Source organism: Xyrauchen texanus, chromosome 23, assembly GCF_025860055.1.
Source record: "Xyrauchen texanus isolate HMW12.3.18 chromosome 23, RBS_HiC_50CHRs, whole genome shotgun sequence".
In the NCBI taxonomy this organism is placed as follows: domain Eukaryota; kingdom Metazoa; phylum Chordata; class Actinopteri; order Cypriniformes; family Catostomidae; genus Xyrauchen; species Xyrauchen texanus.
In genome coordinates this window covers 6,510,661-6,534,687 of record NC_068298.1, presented here as the reverse complement: position 1 = coordinate 6,534,687, position 24,027 = coordinate 6,510,661, and the positions used below count along the sequence as shown (strand labels likewise).

Sequence of the window (24,027 nt, the reverse complement as noted above, 5' to 3'; positions counted from 1 at the left end):
CTTAAAGAGCTTTATATTTTCCAGATACTTACAAATCAATGAAATAAAAATTGACCCTATACTTTCTTATTACACGTTTTTGTCTTATTGTGAATTATTCATGGGTGCATGGTTTTTTAAAGCCAATGTTCCTTTTCAGGTGGCGTCATGAATAGGGCAGGGTATAAATATCGAACGATATCGATTCTAACAATCACAAGATCAATCTTTTAATCTAATATGCGCAACCCTCAACAATCACTTACATATGCGCCCAAATATCGCACTGTTCCACTAAAAATGTCTGTGATTACCTACTGACTAGATTTTACTCTCCAGTGATTGATTAGTGTCGAAGGAGTAGTTTAGGACCGAGATACTTTCACTGCTTATAAGAGTAAATGTTTGGTTTTACTCGTTCCCTATAATGTGTGTCCAAAGACAAGATCCACGTAATCCATTTGTAATTGAATAATTTCCCTTTTAATACCCTTTCTGGTCTTTACAGTCAGCTGTTGATCTAAACCAACACAAAAAGTAACATTTCATTCCAATCCCACATAGCACAGATGCAGAAAAGAAGCCTTTTGACTCCACTCATGTTAATGTACGCTCCACCAAAACACATTTGTGAGACGATTTTAAACTTCTGCAAATGAAACCTAAGCATTCAATAAGTTTTATATCTTTATCTGACAATGTACACTTAAGTTTATCTTGCCAATAACGTTGATATGAATTGAATCGGCCCATTTGATCCTTTTTAAAAAAAATAGTCAATTGAAAATGCCGGAAGATTTTGCGCAACGTTTAATTGCAGCATTTTCGCTGACTTTATGGCATGTATACATTGTGGAGTGGTGGTGGCATAGTGGGCTAAAGCACATAACTGTTAATCAGAAGGTTGCTGGTTCGATCCCCACAGCCACCACCATTGTGTCCTTGAGCAAGGCATTTAACTCCAGGTTGCTCCGGGGGGATTGTCCCTGTAATAAGTGCACTGTAAGTCGCTTTGGATAAAAGCATCTGCCAAATGCATAAATGTAAATATATACATATACTTGTATCAAAGATTAATACCTGCAACAAAAAAAACATGTACATATTTAAATAATTAAAATAAATGACAAACTAATTTATTTCAAGTTATTTGATAATAAACCAAAGTATAAAGTAAATATATTTATGATAATTTTTTAATGTTTGTTGCAATTTATCATGTACCATGATTAATTGTGATTAATCAGAAAACGGTGTGTTTAATTTGTTCAATTTGATTTACAGCACACATATATATATATATAGCCCTGCGATGGACTGGCGACCTGTCCAGGGTGTCCCCCGCCTTTCGCCCAATGTTAGCTGGGATAGGCTCCAGCCCCCCGCGACCCTGTACACAGGATAAGCGGTTGACGATGGATGGATGGATGGATATATATATATATATATATTCTGTATACATGTGTGTGTGTGTGTATAAAAATTAAATTTCAAGACATCTTATTTATTGATAGGATAAATGGAATTTGTACATTTTTGAAAGGCTAAAATTTGACCAAAATAATGAAACATTATTGATAAAAGACATTTTTTACAATTAATATTTTCATACTGTACCAAGTCAGAAGGTCCGCTGTATAATTAACAGCATTTTCTGAGAAACATTTATTTAATATGTAATCAGAATGGACATTATATCTGAAATATATCCAGAAAATCGAATTGTAGTTTGTAGAGTATCATACATTTGTGAAATCCACTTTGTAATGTCACATAAATGTGAAAAATGACAAACAAGTTTTATTTGTCATTTATAAGATTTATTAATGTAATACAACATAGTCAAATGTTGCATTTATTGTCACTTCAGATCTTGAGGCTCACCTTCGGCATAGACACAATAAACCAGAACAGTTTTCAGACTTAGAAATCTTCTAGTCATGGATCTGGTTTGGGTCGCCTCTAAGATGGATTTATCTGATTTATCTGGTACCTGCTGTTGAGTTGATCTCCTTAAAGTGATTTCAGGATGTGAACACAGAACTTAAAGAGTAAGAATCATGTCACCTCATACGCCACTCTCCTTTGTAGAACAACCTGCACCAAGATGTTATCAGTAACAATTCAACCTCGCCATCTCTTGCTTAAAAGCTCAAAAAGCTTTTATTCGTTTTTTTTTGGGTTGCCAGTAGTTCCATGTAAGCCTGGTTATACCCTGATATAGTTACCTAAAGATTCTGATACAATATAAAAGAGAGATATTGCAAACTGCTGTTGTCTCCTCTGCATGCTGACCTGTGCTCAATTGGAAAAAGTCTACTTAACATAACAAGCACTATTTTATACAGTCACAGTTAGATGGGACAATACTCAGATTGAATACCATTAGAAAAAATTGGATGTGGTCAACTGGAAATCCTATTAAGGGTTTGAATTAAAATGTTAAGATGTCCCACGTTACTGCAGAGTTTGCCGTTCAGGGTGCTGTAAATCTCGGGAATATCCCGGGGCCACGGTGAATAACCCATCTGAGTGTTAATCAGCCAGGAGAGAATTGCAGACTTCCTTTCTAAACTGTCAGCAAACAAACATTGTTTTGAAAACTGCTAAATAAATAGGAGATTTGTATTTATTTATTAATTTATTTATTTTTGCATCAGTAGTTTTTATGGTGTTTCATTGTTGTAAAATACAATTGTTGGTTAAGACTTTAAAGCAAACCGAGAAAAAAAAAATAGACAAGTATTTAAATTTTTTCCTTGCACATTATGAAGATATGAAAATATTTTTTTGATGAATTCAAACCCAGCCAGGAGAGAATTGCAGATCACCTTTGTAAACTGTGACCTAGTGAACATTGGGCCTAATACAAATATGAGAATAGAGCAAATTTGTTCATACATTTTTAGTTGGACCAGTCTTATGTAAATATGCACATTGAATTCAATGGGACTATTTACGTAACAATGGATTCATGAAGGATTTACGCCAAATTTGTTCTAATCTTGTTTCAGTAATAAGGCCATTGTTTTGAAAAACGGCAAAAAAGAGAAATATTTCGCATCAGTACTTTTTAGTGTTTTCATTGATGTAAAAGGCCGTTGTTGTTTAAGACTATAAAGTAAACCATGGAAAATAAACCCATAATTACAAAAAAGGTTCCTTGCACATTAGAAGTTTTTACAGCATTTGCATTGTATCTGAAATGCTGTTGTTGTAAAATGCAAAACAGGCTTGTGGTTACTTTTTTCCCTTGCACATTATGGCCTTTTTTACAAAATTAGTTTTTTGGTAGAATACATACTCGGCCATGAGAGAATTGAGAATGTCCTTTGAAAATTTTAATCTAGAAAAACATTATTTAGAGATAACGAGAGAAAAAAAAGATGCATTTTTCACAACAGTTCTTTTGCAGTATTTTCATTGTACTGTATTTAAAATGCTATTTTTTATAGTTAGGTTTTTCCCTAGTTTATTACAAAAATGATTTATTATTATAGTGCAAAACCGATTCTCTTTTTCCAAACTAGATGAGAGCTCCTGAGGATGAAGTAGAGGGTGATGATGATTTTGAAGAGGTGCCAGAGAAGGAGGGCTATGAACTGCATGTTCCTCCACATCTGCGGGCAGAGTACGGTGAGTTTGTTCAGGTGCAGATATGAAGTCTGACGCAATAAGACAAACCAATTAATAGAGGGACTGACTTTCACTTTAGGTACTCTAATAATCCAAATAATCCCACATAGGAAATCGTCACACACTTATAGTGTCTGCTTGAAAACAGATACGAGCTGAAACTTCCTCTGGGGAGGCCTGACTGTTTGTATGTGTAGGCTTAAAGGCAGAAGGGGAAGTTTAAATGTAGAATTAGAAGAACAAAGGCAAGTTTAGTTGAAATGATTAGCTATAGAGTAAGCTTTAAAGCACAATGGAAACTTGAAGGCAGAAAAGTCGTTGTGCTCTTTTTGAAAAGCAATGAGTTTAAGTTTTAAAATGAATAACAGCTTGACTGTGAATGCAATGTTATAGCAATTAATATTGGTTTATCAGAATAAAAAGACTGGGTTCAATACAAGTTAATCTCAATCGACAGCATTTGTGTCATAATGTTGATTACCACAAACATTTATTTAGACTCGTCCCTCCTTTTCTTTTAAAAAAAAGGTCAAATCGAGGTTACTGCGAGGCACTTACAATGGAAGTCAATGGGGCCAATTTTTGCACAGATTTTTTCAGGCAGAAATTTGAAGCTTATATTATAAAAGCACTTACTTTAATTCTTCTGTTAAAACTCATGTTTTATTTGAGCTGTAAAGTTCATTTTAGGGGTTTAGGGTTTGTTGACATTACATCATCATGGCAACAAAGCTGTAAAATCAGCCAATCATTGTTTTGAGGAATGAAGGCTATACAATGCTTGAACTGAAGATTTCATACAAAGGTTTACACTACAGTCGTCAAAGACAAAGGACAACTGGCTCTAACAAGGACAGAAAGAGATGTGGAAGGTCAGATGTACAACTAAACAAGAGGATAAGTACATCAGAGTCTCTAGTTTGAGAAATAGACGCCTCACATGTCCTCAGCTGACAGCTTCATTGAATTCTACCCGCTCAACACCAGTTTCATGTGCAACAGTAAAGAGAAGACTCAGGGGTGCAGGTCTTATGGGAAGAATTGCAAAGAAAAAGACACTTTTGAAACAGAAAAACAAAAATGTTAGAGTGGGCAAAGAAACACAGACATTGGACAACAGATAATTGGAAAAGAGTGTTATGGATCTAAACCCCATTGAGCTTTTGTGGGATCAGCTAGACTGTAAGGTGCATGAGAAGTGCCCGAAAAGACAGCCACATCTATGGCCAGTTCTACAGGAAGTGTGGGGTGAAATGTCACCTGAGAATCTGGACTAACTGACTGCTGGAATGCCAAAGATCTGCAAAGCTGTCATTCCTGCACGTGGAGGATTTTTTGATGAGAACTTTTCAAAGTAGTTTAAGAAGTTCTGAACATTTTTTCAAATTGTAATAGTAATTTTTCACAATATTAGTGTCTTGACTATACATTGAGATCAGTTAAATGTCACTTCGGTGAATAAAAGTACCAATTTCTTACCATAATCTGTGCATTATTCCAAACTTTTGGCTGCCAGTGTATATTGTAATAAAATAAAAATAAAATGTTGGATTGCTTGAACAAGAATCTCATGAGAATCAATTTTGAGGATCATGGGATTAACAGAAAAATCCAAAAATAAAAAGTCCAGGCACACTTTGGCAATGAGCATGAGCTAAAAATAGGCTTCATTTAATTTTTTCTTGAAAAATAGTTGTCTTTATGTGCCCTGGTCAATTCGAAATAACCAAAATAATTGTACAAACAGCTGCACATTTAATAAAACCTGGTGTTTCTCTGTAAAGTGATTAATCAATTTAAGCCTGGTTTAAATCAATTATAACCTGGGGCGACTAATAGAAATCTGTTTTGACAGCTGACTATTTGTACATGCAAAGATTCTTGTCCATCTGTGCAAGGACAGCTCTATTGACAAGAAGCCACAGGCAAAAGACAGAGGTCAAGCAAAAGGTCACACCTAAGCTAAATACCTCAGATTATATTTGACCTCAAATCCCACCCAATTTTGAATATACTGTCATGAAAAGCTGACTAACAGGAAGCACGTAGCACTTTGAAAGTAGTCTACTTCTCCAGGTAACATATGATGAACTCTATAGTACTGAACACTAATTATGAGATAGAATATGATTTCTCCACCCGCTCCTGTTCTGTTTCTTTATTCTCCTTCTCTGGCCGTGCTAAGCAGGCACTAACTGAAGATTCATTAGGATATAATTTCTACGACTCTACAGAGCCAAGCTGCTTTAAAGTATTTAATGATCAGTGTACCAGCCATGCCAAATTTACAATGCAATGGTGTTAATGAGCTTCCATTAGATTAGAGCTGCACTTAACACTGCTCACCTGCCTCAGTGCCCTAAAACTCTGACAGCATCTGTTAACAGACTAAACGGGGCGGCTGTGGCTCAGTTGGTAGAGCAGGTCGTCTGCCAATCGCAGGGTTGGCGGTTCGATCCCTGAGCCACACGACTCCACATGCCGAAGTGTCCTTGGGCAAGACACTGAACCCCAAGTTGCTCCCAATGGCAGGCTAGCGCCTTGCATGGCAGCTCTACCACCATTGGTTCATGAGTGTGAGTGTGAATGTGTGTGTGTGATTGGGATACAGTGTAAAGCGTTTTGGTAACCTCTAAGGTTAAAAAAAGCGCTATATAAGTGCAGACCATTTACCAAACAAGACCATATTATGCAAAAATAACCCTTAATTTTGGACTAGTTAAATTGTGCTACATATTAAAACAGAGTGGTTGCGAGGGCATTTCTAAATGGTTGCTAGGGTGTTCTTTGTGGTTGTTAGGTAGTTGCTTACTGGCACAAGTCAATAGAGGACACCCTGAAGTCTCTATGATATTCTGGTCCCTCAATATTTTTTGGGCCTTCCTTCAAAATACTGTAAATCTAATGGGATGTATGTGCTGTTTTATTATTCACCTGGCAAAAATGGCAAGTCTGATCACTTAGGAAAGTTACAGCACACCTCTCCTCAATAAGGCACATTATTTGATGTATCATTCATGTCCGTAACACAAACGGTGAGGGATGAAAGTTGAACTTCACTTAGTTATACTTAGGTTTAGGAGTTTGGTGTTTTGCAAATACACTAATAAACATCAGATCCGAGGCTGGTTTGAGCAGCTGTATTTTCTTTCTTTGCTATTGAGCTAAAAGTGAAAAGCAGAAGAAAGTAGTCGACATGCAGAAGAATATAAATTGGAAATGAAAATTGTTCATTAAGAGTGCAAGTTGCAACCATTCGCAATATCATTAAAACACTCCTAAAACGTTACATAAGAAATATAATTCTGATTTACTGCCAAGTTAACTATTTATCAATCAGCACAGGTTAGTATCAGCACTTTCATTACATATTACATCAACCTGTTTAAGGACTTCAGCTGATCTCTGACTAATCTTTCCCTCCGTTCTTTCAAAACCACTCTGGCTCTCTCATCTGGAGAGAAAAGCTTTCATTCTCCTCTGTTCTCTCTCTCACTGTTCCTTTCACCACCAAGCTTTTATCTATCCCTTTATCCCAGCATTCCTGTCAGGACGTTATCTCTCTCAAAATTTACATTTTAATTACAAGGCCTGCTGAACTCAGTAAAATCAATAACGCCACCATTGGCAGCTTCACTCTATGTCTGCTGTTGGCCCTCTCTATTTCCTATTATTGATTTATCTCTTTAGCACCTGCAACTTTATTGCCTCAGACAAATAGCTACCATTTTGGTCAATTTGAACAGAAAAAGAAAAGATTTGGTCGCATTTCATGATTCCGCACACCCGATGAAGTCAGTCGTTGAAAGGGATTGAACCTGGATTAACTGTATTGCCAGAGGATCATGATGTGGATTGTAAGATTCAGGCCAAAGGTTTCTCATCCTGTCCAAATATTGTTACATATTTTCTGTTGTTTACCCACTACCCACCATGTCTATTCTTCTCTCAAAGTAAGGAAACAAAATGTACGCTAAAACAAACTTACATTTACATTTATGCATTTGGCAGACGCTTTTATCCAAAGCGATTTACAGTGCATTTATTACAGAGAAAATCCCCTGGAGCAACCTGGAGTTGCCTTGGTCAAAGACACAATCGTCGTGGCTGTGGGGACCGAACCAGCAACCTTCTGATTACCAGTTATGTGCTTTAGCCCACTACTCCACCACCACTACTACAAACTAAAACTATAGTGAAAGTTAGAAACAATGGGGGTCCAAAAAAAGGCATCCACACTCTTACGTTTTTGTTGGAAAACTCTCTTGTTTGTTTCCTATCACTTTACATCACTTTTAGTGAAAGTGTCTGTATTTTTGTGGAGGACAATGGCATTCTTGTGTGGATACGAAAACATATTAGTGTGCATGTGTCATAAAAATGCTCCTATTTCTCTAATTTAATAAAACAAATTAATTAAAATTCTATTATCAGCATAACATTTTGAATGAAAAGTAGAGAAAAGGAACCAAAAACCCATTTTTTTAAATAGTACTGCAACCGTATGATTTTCATGATCAGGATGGGGCAATCACAGTCGTTTATTATTACTGAATGAGGATTTTGTAAAAATTATTTTAAAGATAATGCGTAGGTAGATTTCCATTTACAGGTATGAATCCTTGTAATTGTCGGTCTTTGTTGGTATAAAACATTCTGAAATTTAAATGCAAAACAGCACGTTGACTCTGCTGACATGTGGTACCTGTTGCTTTTCTCAACGCTGGCTTGGATGGGCCAATCACAATAGATTATTTTTGCTGGATGAGGATTTTTATAATAGTTTACAAATACTGCTGAAACCGAATTCCATCCACAGCATGCCCCGGTACTAACCGATAAAACACATCCCATCTCGCAATCCCCAGACCTATATTTGGACCCCCCGCCCCATGTTCAAACCAAATCTATGGCATTTCTTTCATGAGGCAGTTCTTATGATTTTACACCACAAAAAAATACAGCGCTTTTCAATGTTCTAAAAAATGACTGAAAGTACTAATCAATCATTAATGGAAACAATTGAAAAGAGTTTGCTTTTGTACAAAAGAGTTAACAAGTATCACATTTGATTAGTGATTGTCACAATGTTTCTTTATGAAAAATATAAATCAATAATAACACAAATCCATGTGGTCTCCTCAATCTATGTTGTTATGAAATAGGAACAGACCTCGTTGAAGTGAGCATGTTTTTTTGAGTTGGACTGCAGCTGAAGGATTTAAGTCCTCATACGCCCATTGATGGTCCATGTGTGCTGTGGTCAGGTGTCACTTTAAAGTTTTAATTTCATCTCCCTCAGGATGCTAGGCAGGTTTAGAGTGGATCTTGGATCTTTATGTCGCTCTTAAGACCATCTTAATCCCCTGCACACTACTGCTAGAACTGCCGCAGTGCACTACAGAGAGAGTTTCAAACAAAGCTGCTGAAGTGGATGTAATGGTGTTTTCTCATGAAAGCCAACAGAAAAAGCCTCCTTATAAAGCTTATAAAGTGTGTTTGAATTTTTTCAATGCTAAAATTATTTCTGGTTTTCCAGCTTAATATGCAGAGTCAACTATAAGAAAGCCATCCGTAGGTTGATTCCAGCGAAAAGTGTTAACAATTTGACTTTTGCGAAGCGTTAACAAAAAAAACTAAAAAACCCTGCACTTTTAAGCCAGACAGATAAACATTGACCGGAACTATCTATTTTGGTCGACAGATGTAAGTCGGGAGGAGTGTTTGGGAAATCTGTTTGAAAACAGTTATTATTTTCGCAATTCCGTTTGGTGACGCTAGTGGCGCAGAAGTTGCACTCTTCATCTTCAATGTTATTGAATTGCTGTTTTCTGAATACAATACTCAAATTATATCTGTGTTAGCAGTGGTAGATATTCAGACCTCTTCTTAAACATGTGCAACTGTATGTAATGTATGCAAATATATGGACGTGCCATGAACATTACATTTACATTTATGCATTTGGCAGACGCTTTTATCCAAAGCAACTTACAGTGCACTTATTACAGGGACAATCCCCCCCGGAGCAACCTGGATTAAGTGTCTTGCTCAAGGACACAATGGTGGTGGCTGTGGGTATCGAACCAGCGACCTTCTCATTAACAGTTATGTGCTTTAGCCCACTATGCCACCACCACATTACATCACAATCCTTTTTCTTGTTGTCTCTTATAGGTCTTGGTGAAGTTCCCTCAACATCTATGGCCAAACCAAAGCCATTCTATGCCTGCGGTAAGACATGGAAGTGCAACATAGTGCAGCGTAGTTCTAGCGGGAAGACTAGCAGCTGTACATCATCACATCATTAGCTGGGTAATTCCTAGCCAATCGCACGTAAGCCATTGCTTTATAAGTCTGCTCACTATCTATCACATTGCTGTTTCAGTGTGCTAAAACGCAGGCAACATCCACCACCCCACCACCACCAGCTGAGCTCTGTCCCGCATGGGGTAGGCTCCTCGCCCCTGCCTCCTATCTCCGGCAAGACATGACGGTTCCGGGTACAACTCCCTCGGACCGCCGGACGGGGCCTACTCCAAAGAGAGAGACATTACTTTGTTTTACATTCATCAAATAAATGGCATCTTAAACTTCACCCAAGCCTGCGTGTCTTCCCGATAGAACTTCTGTTCCTCCCATGTCCTCCAGCCTAGCTTGACTCAAGAGGAAGATGCATGATGAAGAGGACCCCACTTGTGCTGCCGCTACCCTGCGTGTGCTCAAACAGAAGCTTCTGTCCGCCACATCCACAAGGTGATCTGTCCCTCCCTCCACGCACTAACTTTAGCTATTAAAGGGATAGTTTACCCAAAAATTTAAATTCTGTCATCATTTACTTTCTTACATGGAACTCAAATAGAGATGCAGAATGTTATCCTCAGTCACTATTCACTTTCATTTTATGGAGAAAAAAAAGTGCAATGAATGTGAATGGTGACTTAGACTTGTGCGCTGTCACAATTTCAGTTTTCAGAAGATTCAATAATTAAATGGAACTCAAAGATATATTGCAATACTTAAAAAAAAAATAATAATAAATAAATAAATATATATGTATATATATATAATCAGATTGTATATATTTATTTTTATATGTACATCTTTTTATTATTATATATTTACAGTATATAATTTTTTATTTTTTTTTAATCTTTAAAAAATTCATAAAGAAATGTATGTATTGTTGGTATCGATGTTTTGGTCATTTGATATTTTGTTAGAGAAGAGTTTATTTGAATGACTTGAGATTTATGCCCTGTCCTGGTTGTTTCAGTGTACCGGAAGGTTCTGCTGAGCCCGCGGGTAGTAGCACTGATCTGGAGGATATGAACAACAATAAAGCCCCTGTGGTTCCTTTTGGTGTGGATCTTTACTACTGGGGTGAGGAGCAGCCCACTGCCGGCAGTCACATTCATAAGACATATTTTTCAAGTAGTATAATTTTTCTGAAATATACTGTTGTATAATTAGTGTGAGTAAAAGACACTCTAAATCCTTTTACAATTTTCCATGATCATTTCTCACTTTGGTTTATCACCAATTTTGTCAGCCTCTTAGTTACTTTCTTATTGAAGTATAAATTGATTTTTAACATTTTGGGTGAAGTGGCCACTAGAGAGCACCATTGTTACTCAGTGACTTCCTATTGACATAAATTAAGTGCTGATAATATTGTACTGGTTTTGACAATGTTTACATGCACAATATACAGGGTTCCCACGCTCATGGAAAACTATCAGCTCAGTTTTAAAGTGTGATTTCCAGGCCTAGAAAAGTCATGAAAAAAATCATGGAAATTTCTAAAGTGAATATGCATTTTCCTAGCTAAGAGATTGCTTTTTATGAGTGCAATCTGTAGAGAAATATTTACAAACGTTGTTATCCAGTGATCCTGAACAATTGGAAAAAATACATAAAATTTCAAAATATTCAAAGGTGTAGGAAACCCTAATATAGATTGTGGAGGGTTGTTTGTTGTTGTTGTTTTTTGTAAAAAAAATTAAAACACATTAAAATCACCAAACTTAACAGTAAGTGTAGCAGACCTACTCTGCAGTAAGAGCCTCTTGTCTTCACTGGTTTCAGGTAAAACTCCCAGCACCAGTTCTGGGTGCCTCATGAGGTGGAGGAGGAAGTGGAGAACAAGGAGCTTTCTGCACAGATGAAGTCTAGATATATATCACCTTCGTGGGACAAGTGCAAAGCGCCAATGCCAAATTGGTCTCTGTGTGAGCATCAGGACAGAGTATAGGTTAGAAAAATAACAGTAAAAATGTCCTAATTTTAAAAATAAATAATACATGTAATACTAAGAAATGTGGCCATAGTTTAGCTATAATTGGTGGAATGGTAAAAAAACAAATCATACTACATGGTATCAGAAAAAATATGTGTGATCAAGACAATGATCAAAAGACAACAGGTGATTTTTAAATGTTGTTTAATTTCAGTGCCCGTTCCATGGACGCTTAACCCAGAAGGTGCATTGCGACTGGAGAAACAAAAGAGACAACGCGAAGAGCAGCAGCCAGGTTTGAAAACACATATACAACAAATTTTACTCAACTGTCAGAACTAGATGGCATTTTTTTTAAAAGGTTTTTTTTTTATCTCACATTTACTGGAATAGTTCAAACAAAAATGAAAAATCTGTCATCTTTTACTCACTCTCATGTCATTTCAGAGGTGCATTAATAATGTTTTGCAATATGTTTGCCCTGCACTTTTCCATACAACACACTGTAAAAAGCGCCATAAAAGTATTCCAAGTCTTCTGAAGCCATACGATAGCTTTGTGTGAGATTACATTTTAAGACGTTATTCACTGAAAATCTTCACCTCCACTGTAGCTCTCAAACCTCCTTCGTGCTTCCACATATGCAAACATGGCACTTCACGTTTGGTTACGACACTCTCGTGAACCAGCACCATTTGGCATCATTGACATCAAACCTGGTACAATGCATCTTGACATGCAATATTTGAATGTACATGATGTAGTGCTTTTATGTAGCATCTGTTCCCATTCACTTTCATTGAGTAGAAAAGAGCAACCGGGCATTCTGCAAAACATCTCATTTTGTGATCCACAGAAGAAAGTAAGTCACACATGAGACATGAGAGTGAGTAAATGATGACAGAATTTTTAAGTCCCTCTTTGTACATCCTTTCCAAACTGGCATTGCACACCACACCTGAAAGCACAATAATCTTTTTTCATTCATGTTCGGATGGATTGAATCTCAGCCTAGTGCTTGAAGACCCCAAGCCCTCTTACATTTGTCAAAAGCCCTTTAGTAACCAGTAACCAGACCAAATCCTAAACATCCATTACCCACAGTTCCTTCCTTATAACACAGTGAGTGGACAACAGACCAATCAGGTGGGTGGGTGGGGGTGAACTGATGGAATCCCATCCCAGTCATCATCAATACTCTGATAATAGGACAGGCTGCATCTCACTCACTCACTTTTCTCTTTCTCTTTCTCTCTCTCTTCCTCCTTTTCTTGTGGACTCGGGTGCTAAAAGCCAATTAAGTCGTGTCTCTGTGCTGTCACTGGAGCGTCGGATGCACTTTCTTTGGCCACAGTTTACTTGTTAACAAACAGTTATCTCAGGGAACTGACTTCAGGCGCCCGCTGACCACTGGCTTGTGAAATAGCATCTTTTGTAACTAAGTAAGCTATCGATCCCCCCGCGACTCCATCACGCCCTCTGCCCGTCGACATGCCGGTTGTCACGGTAACCACAGGACACCCCACCCACTCTCCCGTGCTGCCAGTGCACGTAGCGTCCATCACTGACTGAACACTCGCTCGCCTGCTGGGCCATTGATTTCTGCTTCAGAGCCTCTAAACAGGATTCAGCCTTCCCAACATTACGGCATACGTTTCTCGTTAGTGTCATTAGTGGGGTTTGCTAAGGCAAGCATCACTGTTGCTATTGCACATACTTGGGGTTAGGGATTTGAACAATCCCCTAACTGTTACGTTTTAAACTTAAGTGCATAACTTGTCCAAGACCGTTTAGGATATGGACTTGAATGATGCTTCAAATCATGTTGTTTGTTGAGGAGAGGTGTGCTATTACTTCAGTAACAGTGTGTTGGGTGACTTCTGGAATGTAATCTAGTACTAATTACAAGTTTGCAAAATTGTAATCAATAACCTAATCCTTTATATTACACTGTTTATGCAATTTAATCTGATTACTTTTGGATTAATTTTGGATTATTTGGTGCATGTTTTGATGAACAGTTGTGAACAAACTCAAACAATCAATAACTGTAATCTGATTACACACATTTAAAAATTGTATGTAATCTAATTACCAATTAAACTGATTGTAAATGTAAATAAATGTAGATTTTGTAGTCCATTACTACCCAATACTGTTTACTAAGAGATCGGATGCACGATTTTCGACTGGCAGATGATAAAATGGTAGAAAAATCCCACAGATTTACATTAAAAGAGGCCAGATAATGCCCATAAATGTTTCAATAAGCACAACATTTTGTTTTTGCATTAGATAAAGGGATAGTTCACCCCAAAATTTTAATTTTCTCATCATTTACTCACACTCATGCCATCCCAGACTTTCTTTCATCTGCTGAACACAAACAAACATTTTTTGAAGAATTTCTGAACTCTGTTGGTCCATACAATGCAAGTGAATGGTGACCAGAAATCAGAAGGTCAAAATATCACACAAAGTCAGCATAAAAGTAACCCATACGACTCCAGAGGTTAAATCCATGTATTCAGAAGTGATATGACAGGTGTTGGTGAGAGGTGTTTTTTTACTATAAATCTCCACGGGGCAGCTGTAGCTCAGGTAGAGCGGGTTGGTGGTTCGATTCCCGGCCTACCGAAGTGTCCTTGGGCAAGACACTGAACCCCAAGTTGCTCCCAATGGCAGGCTAGCACCTTGCATGGCACCTCTGCCGACATTGGTGTATGAGTGTGTGTGTGTGTGTGTGTGTGCGTGTGTGAATGGGTGAATGAGTCACAGTGTAAAGCGCTTTGAAAACCGCTAAGATTAAAAAAGCGCTATATAAGTGCAGACCACTTTGACCAGTAGGTGGCTGAATGTGAAATTGAAAGTGCAGATTTTCAGTAAAAAAGTTCAATGTAGACCATTTCAAGAACTGTTCGTTGGTGACATCAAATGACATAGTTGTTCCACAAACATTTCTGAAACAGACTATTTAGCAGTGATGGGCCACTCTATTAAAATGAATGGGAGAAATTGGAATGCCAAACGGCAGCCAAAGGTCAACCTGCCTTACAGATAAAATGGCCATCTCACCTTTTAGAATAAGTAATCGCTTGTCAATCAACTCGAGAACACACACGAGAATGTGCATTAGCTGTACAAGATGCTTTTTTAGCATAATCTGAGGTAAAGAAACACAATTTATTATACCAGTTGTGACAGAACGACACGCTCTTCCCTATTTTTGTTGCTTGCTTTTAAATGGTAAATGGTCTGCACTTATATAGCGCCTTTTTAACCTTAAAGGTATTCAAAGTGCTTTACACTGTGACTCATTCACCCATTGTGACTCATTCACCCATTCTCGCACACATTCACACACCAATGATGGCAGAGCTGCCATGCAAGGCGCTAGCCTGCCATTGGGAGCAACTTGGGGTTCAGTGTCTTGCCCAAGAACACTTCAGCATGTGGAGTCCTGTGGGCCGGGAATCGAACCGCCAACCCTGTGATTGGTGGCCAACCCACTCTACCACCTGCGCCACAGCTGCCCCTCCGCTTTAGAGTGTCTATATGCTTTAGTGTTTCACTGGTTTTCAGTGTCTCGTGCCATGAACCCTGAATTTTTAGTACACTGTGTCAAGTTAAATGCAGTTTGAAACCCCGGCATTCGGAGTTGTGCTCCGTCCAGCTGTCTTTGAACACAAGAACCCAGTCCTCCTGTACTCTTTTTGTGCTGGTTGCTCTCTGTAAGCGTGGTTTGTTGCATGCATGCATTAGCTGGGGATGTGACGGAATTTACGTACAGCTTGATTAATAGTTAAAGCTTTAAAACAACAGCCTTAGTTTAAACAGTTCATAACACAAAGAAAGCACGTCTCATTCTCATCATTGCCACAAGGGGTGCTGTAGTAGGCATTAACGTAAACGTATTCTTCAGTCAGTTTTTCAGATCAGCTACTAGTCATGGCAATGCAACCGTTGAGCAAGTTACAGATATTTAAACTGTTGAGATGTGTATCATCACAGTAACGCAAGAACGCACAACATTAAGTACATTATGTACTCTTGCAATGCAAAGGCCAAGCTTTCACGTCTGCATTTTCGTACTAGCATTGTGTATGTTTCTGGCCTTACATCTGCCGTTTGTCTTCGTAACATTCAAAAAATCTAGATTGCAATGAAGAACCCAAGGAGGAGTATTACAACACACCTCATGAACATCGTATCATCTCATCATGTTTAAATGGATTATGAAGAGATAAATAAATAGTCTGACATGTCTGCAGCTGTCGCCTGTGATGCTCGTGTGTATGCATGCGCTTGCATGTGTGTGTTCCTGTCCCCGACTAATGCAGATGCGAGCTGTTGACAGAGTAGTGAGCCCTGCTGCACATCTTAAGTTAAATACAGGGCCCCCCATCATCATCACAGCAGGAATGAAGCCCCTTTAGGCTGGACTTGTAAGCAGGGACGGATCGTAGCACTCGTATAACAGGGGCCTTTCACCTCCATAAATCCTTATAGGGAAGACCAACTCCCTCATATTCATTTGAAAGGCATGTGAAAAAGCTGTTTGTTGCAGCATGCGTTTCAGTACAGACTGATGAACCGCAGTGGTCTGTGCAATTAAACACTTTGGAGACTGTAAATAATTTACCAGCTACCGTTTTTATCATCGCAAGATGTGGATGTGTCAACATTAAGGGACATCCTTAATAAAAAGTTAAATGATTTAAAGTTTTGAGTCGCAAGCCAATGAGAAAGATTTACGTACCACGGAATATGCGGAATCAGCAACTCTCATGTGGGGCAACCATTACTACTGCTTTACATTAAACATTTGACAGATTGAACCATTATTTTTTTTTTGATATTTTAGTTTTAAAAAGATTTAAAGTATCATAATCATTCAAAAAAATTAAAAAATTATCATAAAAAAAATCACAATAACTTGGCTTTATTCTTCATTTCCACATTTTTAAGAGTGTTGAATTTTGGGCTTGTTCCTACCCAGATTTTTTAACTTCCCCTCTATAATAAATGTATAAAAGTGCTAAAAAATAACACAAATTTTACTGCACATTTTCATAGTTTATTTATAACAGAAATATCACTATGGCCAAAAACAATTCATTTATTTTAGAATAAAATATTTTTTATTTTTTATTTACTTTTGTGTAAATGAATGTTTTACTTTTTATTATTGTTATATTTTTATGTAATATACTATATATACATTTTTGAAACTTTTATTTATTTTAATGCACTTTCTTTGACTTTTAATTTCTGATATGTGAAGAACTTTGATGTTAGCTGGTCCAACACTTTCCCAGACTTTCTCCAAAAAGTGAAAAATGTCATTACCGTCACATTTTATCATCACACATTAACACATAATAAAATCCACCTGAGAGTGGCCATGATTAGATCTTCCAGGATATGCAATACATGATTTAACATGCAGTAGATGAAACATAGGTTGAAAAAGTTTCATGAATTAAAATTATAATTATTTTTTTTTTTTTTTTCATTTTAAGGATTCAAAAGTGCCCCTCATTGAAGAAGCACTCATAAATGTCATAAATGGTGCATTGATACTGATATTGTTGCATAAAGTGAAACATCACCCAATGCTTCTCTCATTGGCTTAGATTGGCGAGACCCTGAACTCATGAGGGACTGGAAGAAGATCTGGGCTCATCGATGAAAAAAAAGGGGAAACAAAGGAAAGAAAAAGAAGTACCCAAACCTTACAGACTTGAACCAAAATGCCAAAACGTCACGTGCCAGACTAGAGAAGAAAGTCTTTAACAAGTAAGTAACTGAAGACACCTCTAAACAGGGCTGGTGTCTTCATAGGAGTGGATTCTAGTGAAGAGAAGTACATTTATCTGTTGGATATTAAACAACAATATGTTTTCTAAGTATTAAGAGTGATGATTTGCTTATAGGAGCTCCATAAGACGAGTAACAGAGGTCATGAACAAGAGGGACAAGCGGAAAAAGCTGCACCTTAAATAAAGTTGAATAAACTTTAATAAATGTAAACACTGTAGATTATCATTTGTATATTGCTTGTTGTTGAATTAAATATATATTTATATTTTTTACATATGTATGGTAAATATCTAATATCTTAACAGATGTTAAATTATATTTTCCATCTTAATCCAATGTATTTTTTGCCATATTTCTAATTGTTGCTACATTGATTTTAATATATGTGATTAAGATTTTTTAATATTACTGTACTTTTGTCGGCATGTTTTGCCAATGTATGCAAAAATAATTTGAATATTATTGATAGCACAATTAATAGTTGTAATTTTTTTGACTTTTTAAAAATATATGTTTTATTGTGTACATTGAAATGCTACAGAAATGGTTTACTTTAAATATGTCGTTATTTGAGCTGTTTACACAAGAATAAGGCCGCTAAGAATACTCTCACAAAGAATAATTCTATGTGCAACTTTATTGATATATTAATGTTGAGGTTTGCATTGTTATCAAGTTACAATTGCAGTTTCCCTTTTTTAACTGGTCCGCTGAAACAGTAACTGCATAGTTTAAATGTATTAGTATAGTGATAATCCATTTTTAATACCACTTTAAAGCAGAGAAGAATGACTTACAGAATTATTTAACTAGGATTTGTAAATACACTTAAATAGAAGCAACATTTTCAGGATAGGAGTGCATTGCTGAAGAAATGCCATTTCTTATGGCAGAAGAAATAAATGTTTTTTCGGTGTGCTTTGAGGTTTTAATAGGGCGACTGTAATGATGGAACTGAAGGCTGCACAAGTTCCTCTTCTCAACCACCTTCCATATAAACTCTCCAAACAGAATATGCACACTTTTTAGAGCATCGTATTCACGTACTTCAAAAATCACAGCTCAAAATGTATTTAAAATATAAACTCGTGATATCTCAGACAAATTAGCCTACTGACATTTTGTAAGATAAACTTCAAACTCTTTTGGAACACGTCATCAAATGAGCTAATTCTGTATTATAATATACGCGTAATAATCTCGAAATGTTTTCGTGTGAGTGAAACGTTATTTGACGGCATCACATTAAGAAATACTATTCTGTAGCAACTGTAACAAATGAAAACATTAATAACCACAATGAGTGTACGCAACTAATATGACGTCAGCCTCTGCAAGTCTGCTTTCACAACCATTTGAAAACGCTGTTTAGATGTGTGACCATGAAACTAGGCAGGAAAACGTAACAAAACGCACGAAATAAGAAATTAAATTGTCAAAATGCACACATGTAATAGGCCTACAAAATAAAAAATTATAAGCGAGTAGGCTATATGAGTACAGTAGCTACATAAATAGCTAGTTTGTAATGTCGGATTGTGGAATATAAGTATATTTAACATACTATTTTACGAGTTTTTAATATCAAATAATTAAAGAAGCAAAATATGAAGTATGCACGGAAAACTTAAATCGCTTCAAGGAGGTAGAACATCTTCAGCAGCATAAGAAAATGTATTTTAAATATGTTGGAGCACATAATATTTAATAAAAGTGTGCACAAATTTCAGACAAAATATTTCAGAGTAGCCTACACCCTTACATTACTGTCTAATGACTTTAACATACGAAATAGGAATGGCATTTTATCCAAAATATTTTAAACAAACACCAGATTAAAGAATGTAGGCCTAATCGATACTTATACTAATTTTATTACTTGCATTAACTTTCAAAAAAGCAGATGCATGACAACTGACCATATAGGATATATAAGCCACTATCAAATCAATAAGCAGGAAGTTAATTAGGAATGTATGTCATTAGTGCTCTAAACAATCTAAACAATTAGGACTAATGTAGCCTAATTAACGTTATACAAGATCAGCGGACACGTGCCCTTATTTTCTAAATATTAAACATGTTTCTCATTTCTTCTCATTTGTTCTTAGATTGTTAACAAGTTCATTGAAAATAAAGCTGATTGGTTCAATCTTACAATCATCGAATCCAGATAAGAGCTATTACACTTAAACATAAAGGCGAACAGACTTTCTATGTCATTATTTCCATTGCAAATATTTCCATAGAAATGGAAAGACATTTTCGAGTTTCTCACAGCGAAATTAAAAGCGGTTCAATTTCATTCGTTTGTCGTCACAGCTGCTTGACTTCCAATATTCTTTAAATATTGTGCAAGATCATATTAAACTATGTACATTTTACATTTAGTTAATAAACATCGGGTAAATGTTATCGAAATGGTTGCCATCTAAAATTGAGTGTCATTTATTTAAACCTTTTCATGGTGCGAAACAATAAAAAAGCATAGTCTATATGCAACTTTTGAAATAAATAATATGTCCTACACAGTAAAATAAACAACAGGTCAACCTCTCATTAGGCCTATATATCTGTGCAATATTTCAGTGGAACAAGCTCATTCTTTTTCAATGCATAATCCGTTTTATTCCCTACAACATGTGCATGTGCATTCAAAATTAATGTCTAAACACATATTCATAATAACTGAATATTTACAGTTTGACCTAGAGAAATATTTACATTTTATCAAAATGAAGCAAACTGAAATGAAATTATTCTTACGTAGGCCTAATCATATTGCCGGACATAGCAAATTATTCGTAAACACGTCTCTGGATTTACCACAGTGCAACAAGGTTGACACGTATTTTAGCTTTTCAAGACGACCCTATCCAGTGTCTCTGCAATCTATAACACCGACAGTGCTTCAAGTTGAAAAGTTCTGTCACACTGGACTGGACATTAGTATTTCTCCTATAGTTCTGTGCTTATAAGTGCGGCGCGTAAAATGTTGGTGCTCCATAAGTTTGAGAGCCCAGCATGAAGGGTGACAGTACTGCATGGCCCGGTAGAAAGGGCAACTGGGCGGTACAGACTAGTCCTCCGGGCGTGTGACCCGGATAGCTGGTGTGCATGGACAGGTGGCCGCTCATAGGAGGAGACTGGCTCAGTGGACTCAGGCTCCCCAAACCGTTGCTCAGGCCATTCGGTCCCCCTCCGCTCCCACCGGTCGGTGCGCTCGTGTCCGCGCCCGGGTTCTGTTTCTTCCACTTGGTCCGGCGGTTCTGAAACCATATTTTCACCTGGGTCTCTGTCAAACTCAAGGACAGCGCCAGATTGAGCCGTTCGCACACGGACAGGTAGCGCGTCGACTTGAATTTGTTCTCCAGAGCCACCAGCTGCTCGTACGTGAACGCAGTCCGGGCTCTTCTGGGTTTGCCAGACTTTGAGTCCGAGCCGGTGCGCTTCCGTTTGGGTTTGGTTGAGTGATTCTGTCCGTTTGAGGCTGACTGCTGACTCTGCTGTCCGTCTGGGCTTTTATTTAACGGGTCGTCGTCCTCATGATGTCCAAATTCAGCGTCGTTGTTTCCAGTCAGGGCGCTGCTCTCCTCGCTGCACAAATCATCCTGAAGCTCGCTGTCTGACTGATTCCCTCGGGGAAAATCATTCTCACATTCATCTGATCGGAACACGAACCCATCCTCTGTAGGAACACAAAACATTGCTATCAAAACTCAGCTTCGCACCTTTTTGTTCTTGTGCCTATACTTTTGAAAGCAATATTTTAAAGTTTACTGATGGTCTCATTCACTTCCATTGTAAGTGCCTCACTGTAACCTCTATTTTAATTTTAATTTTAAGAAGAGGAAGGGATATTATTAATATTATTATTATTATTATTTTGTGGTAACAACATTATGTTACAATTGAGCTTAACTAGTATTGAACCCGGAATTTCCCTTAAATGCCCATGTGATAAAATGTCAATTTAATTTAAACGCACTGACCTGGGTTTGGTTTCACCCACATGTTATCTTAATTTCCTGCATTATGAAATGTAATTATTTAATAGCCTAATTAAATTAGTATAATTTTACTAACACGAAAACTAAATTGATATTTGATTATTTTTTATAATGGATACTATCAATTTCTGCATTTTTTAGTCCTTAATTTTCTCATCTACACATATATATATTTATCAATTTAGAACAGTGATTTCAATTTTTTTATTTTTTTATTTAATGTATTAAACATGTCTGAACGTTTTCAATGTACATCATTTTTGTAAACTTATTTTAAATCATAACACATTTAATTATTTTAAGTTTTATTGCATTTTTTTTAATCAAAAATGTCATTGCTATTTTAGTCTGTTCTTTCTTTATCTTATTTCCCCTTGTATTTGAAGTAAAGAGTGAATAGTTGGCACTTCCTTTGGCGTGACAATTCGTCTTGACATCTTAAATCATAGCATGGCCGTCCAATCGATAATTCACAATTTACTCATCCACTTAAAGCGGCAGCACAAACCTTATCAAATTATTGCAGCCTACAATTACTGTTTATTGAAAATTGCTTGCGCGCGTTGCCTCCAATCAATCATATGGGCTGACACATATTTGTCCTTGCAAATACAGGCGCAGATAATAAGATGATGGTCATGAAGCTACTGCCCGAGACAATCCTCTAAATTTTCACCATTTAGACTCGAGACAAAGCACCAAAATATCTAAAAAACAAAACAATAACAATTAGACCCTTTCGATTGCGTTTAATTTAACGCAAGTTCCTGCGTAAAGACGCTGATAATGGGGGGATCTGGCCCAGACTGGTCGATATCCTATTATTGAAATGAGTATGTCTCTTTCAGGCATCTTGCAAAGTGACTTTCAACATCTAAATTATAGGGCCAAAATTCGGATAATTACTAGATTAAAACCTATTATACTTATAAGGAGAGATATCGATCACCGGTCTCTAAAAAACAGCAGAAGGTGCTGGAACAGCATGAAAATAGTGCTGGGAAATAAGTCTCAAACTGAAGACTCATCTGACTTAAAGTTGTTTACATGACAGACACACAATTAGAAATAAATGCTGAGAAAATTCTAATTAGATTAATTACATTTCAACAAATCTAACTGAGAAAAGATTTGACATTTTAATTGAACCTCGTTTCACTCCAAAAACGTATTTAAAGAGACACTTTTTAATAATTTTGTAATAGACCTTCGTTAAAGCTGTTCTTTAGGAATCAACTAGGAAAAAATAGGGTTTAAGGCATATTTGTATATTAACCATTATAACAGATTATTATTTTGTCAATAAAAGATGTGAATATGGGCAGTTAATAACGCATAACAAGCACAGGGACATGCTATACTTCATCTAAAACTATTTTAAACACTTTAGCAAACATTGCATAATAATTTTGCATGCAGTTTTATGGCTTCTTAATAATTGACAGACAACTTGGTACATATGTACTTAAAGAATAATTTATCACACCTCTGAACTAAGTAAACAAACAACAACTTAACTAGGAACTAGTCGCCAGTTACATATACACTTTCTATTTAACAGAGCATTTGAAATCATTTTCAAATAACTTTCCATAAGTCAAATAACTGCATGTTAAACCAAACCTCTATGTTTTAAAAAGTAGGCTAAATGCCCATGTTATGTAACTACCTACCCAAGCTGTAATAACTGCTAATTTTGAACATACCCAGAATATGAAGGGAATAAAAACATTTATACTTACTTAAAATTCCCGACGATTTTTTACAGTCGTAGTCCTCTGGATAAGACTTGTGCTCGATCGTGTGATTCGAGTCATCGTTTCCTCTGTTTTCTTCACCAAACGCGAATTCTGTCCTGTTGGGCGCTTGCCTCTTACTAGTAAACTTATTCGGGTCCAAAATGTCCAGAACCGAGAACGAGGTGGTCCGGTGACCGGTTGGCGGCGCGCCCGGGGGCGCAGGTTCATGTCTCGGCGAGGTGTCTCTGCTCTCCGCGTCTCTCCCTCCAGCGCAGGAAAACACCGGCAATTCAGCTGCAGCGAGGCGCTTCTCGTCCATGCCGTCCTGCGGAGCGACCACGATAACGCCGGGCGCAGTAGGCACGATGGAGTCGCCGACCTGCACCTTCTCCCTGTTCATAGCTCTCCAGAGGTCAGGACAGCTTTCAGACTAGTATTTTAGACTATCTTTACTGTTTTAATTCGACATGAGACATACTGTTGAAAATTCGGCAAAATAAGTGCAGTGCGCTGTTTAAATGCCCGTTGGAAGCTGCGCTTCAGCTGGTCACCGCACAGGAGTTGATCCAGTCGGTCTCTGGGTGCTGATGCTGATGTCCCC

At 37.1% G+C, this 24,027-nt stretch overlaps 1 protein-coding gene and 1 pseudogene across 1 annotated transcript; one reads left to right on the top strand and one right to left on the bottom strand.

Moving 5' to 3' along the window:
* Positions 1-17,860, top strand: part of LOC127663262 (UV-stimulated scaffold protein A-like) — a 34,242-nt pseudogene extending 16,382 nt beyond the window's left edge.
* A 2,789-nt stretch (positions 17,861-20,649) lies between these two features.
* LOC127617331 (NK1 transcription factor-related protein 1-like) lies at positions 20,650-23,826 on the bottom strand. Its single transcript, XM_052089319.1, has 2 exons — positions 23,430-23,826; positions 20,650-21,365 (listed from the first exon to the last, which is right to left on the bottom strand). Exons 1-2 carry the CDS (start codon positions 23,824-23,826, stop codon positions 20,650-20,652), a joined length of 1,113 nt encoding a protein of 370 aa, XP_051945279.1.
* Between the last annotated feature and the right edge of the window lie 201 nt (positions 23,827-24,027).

Coding starts and splice junctions, on each gene's coding strand:
- LOC127617331 (XM_052089319.1), bottom strand. CDS start 23,826: ATGAACAGGGAGAAGGTGCAGGTCGGCGACTCCATCGTGCCTACTGCG. Junction 21,366..23,429: donor AAAATCGTCGGGAATTTTAA/GTAAGTATAAAT, acceptor GTGTTCCTACAG/AGGATGGGTTCGTGTTCCGA.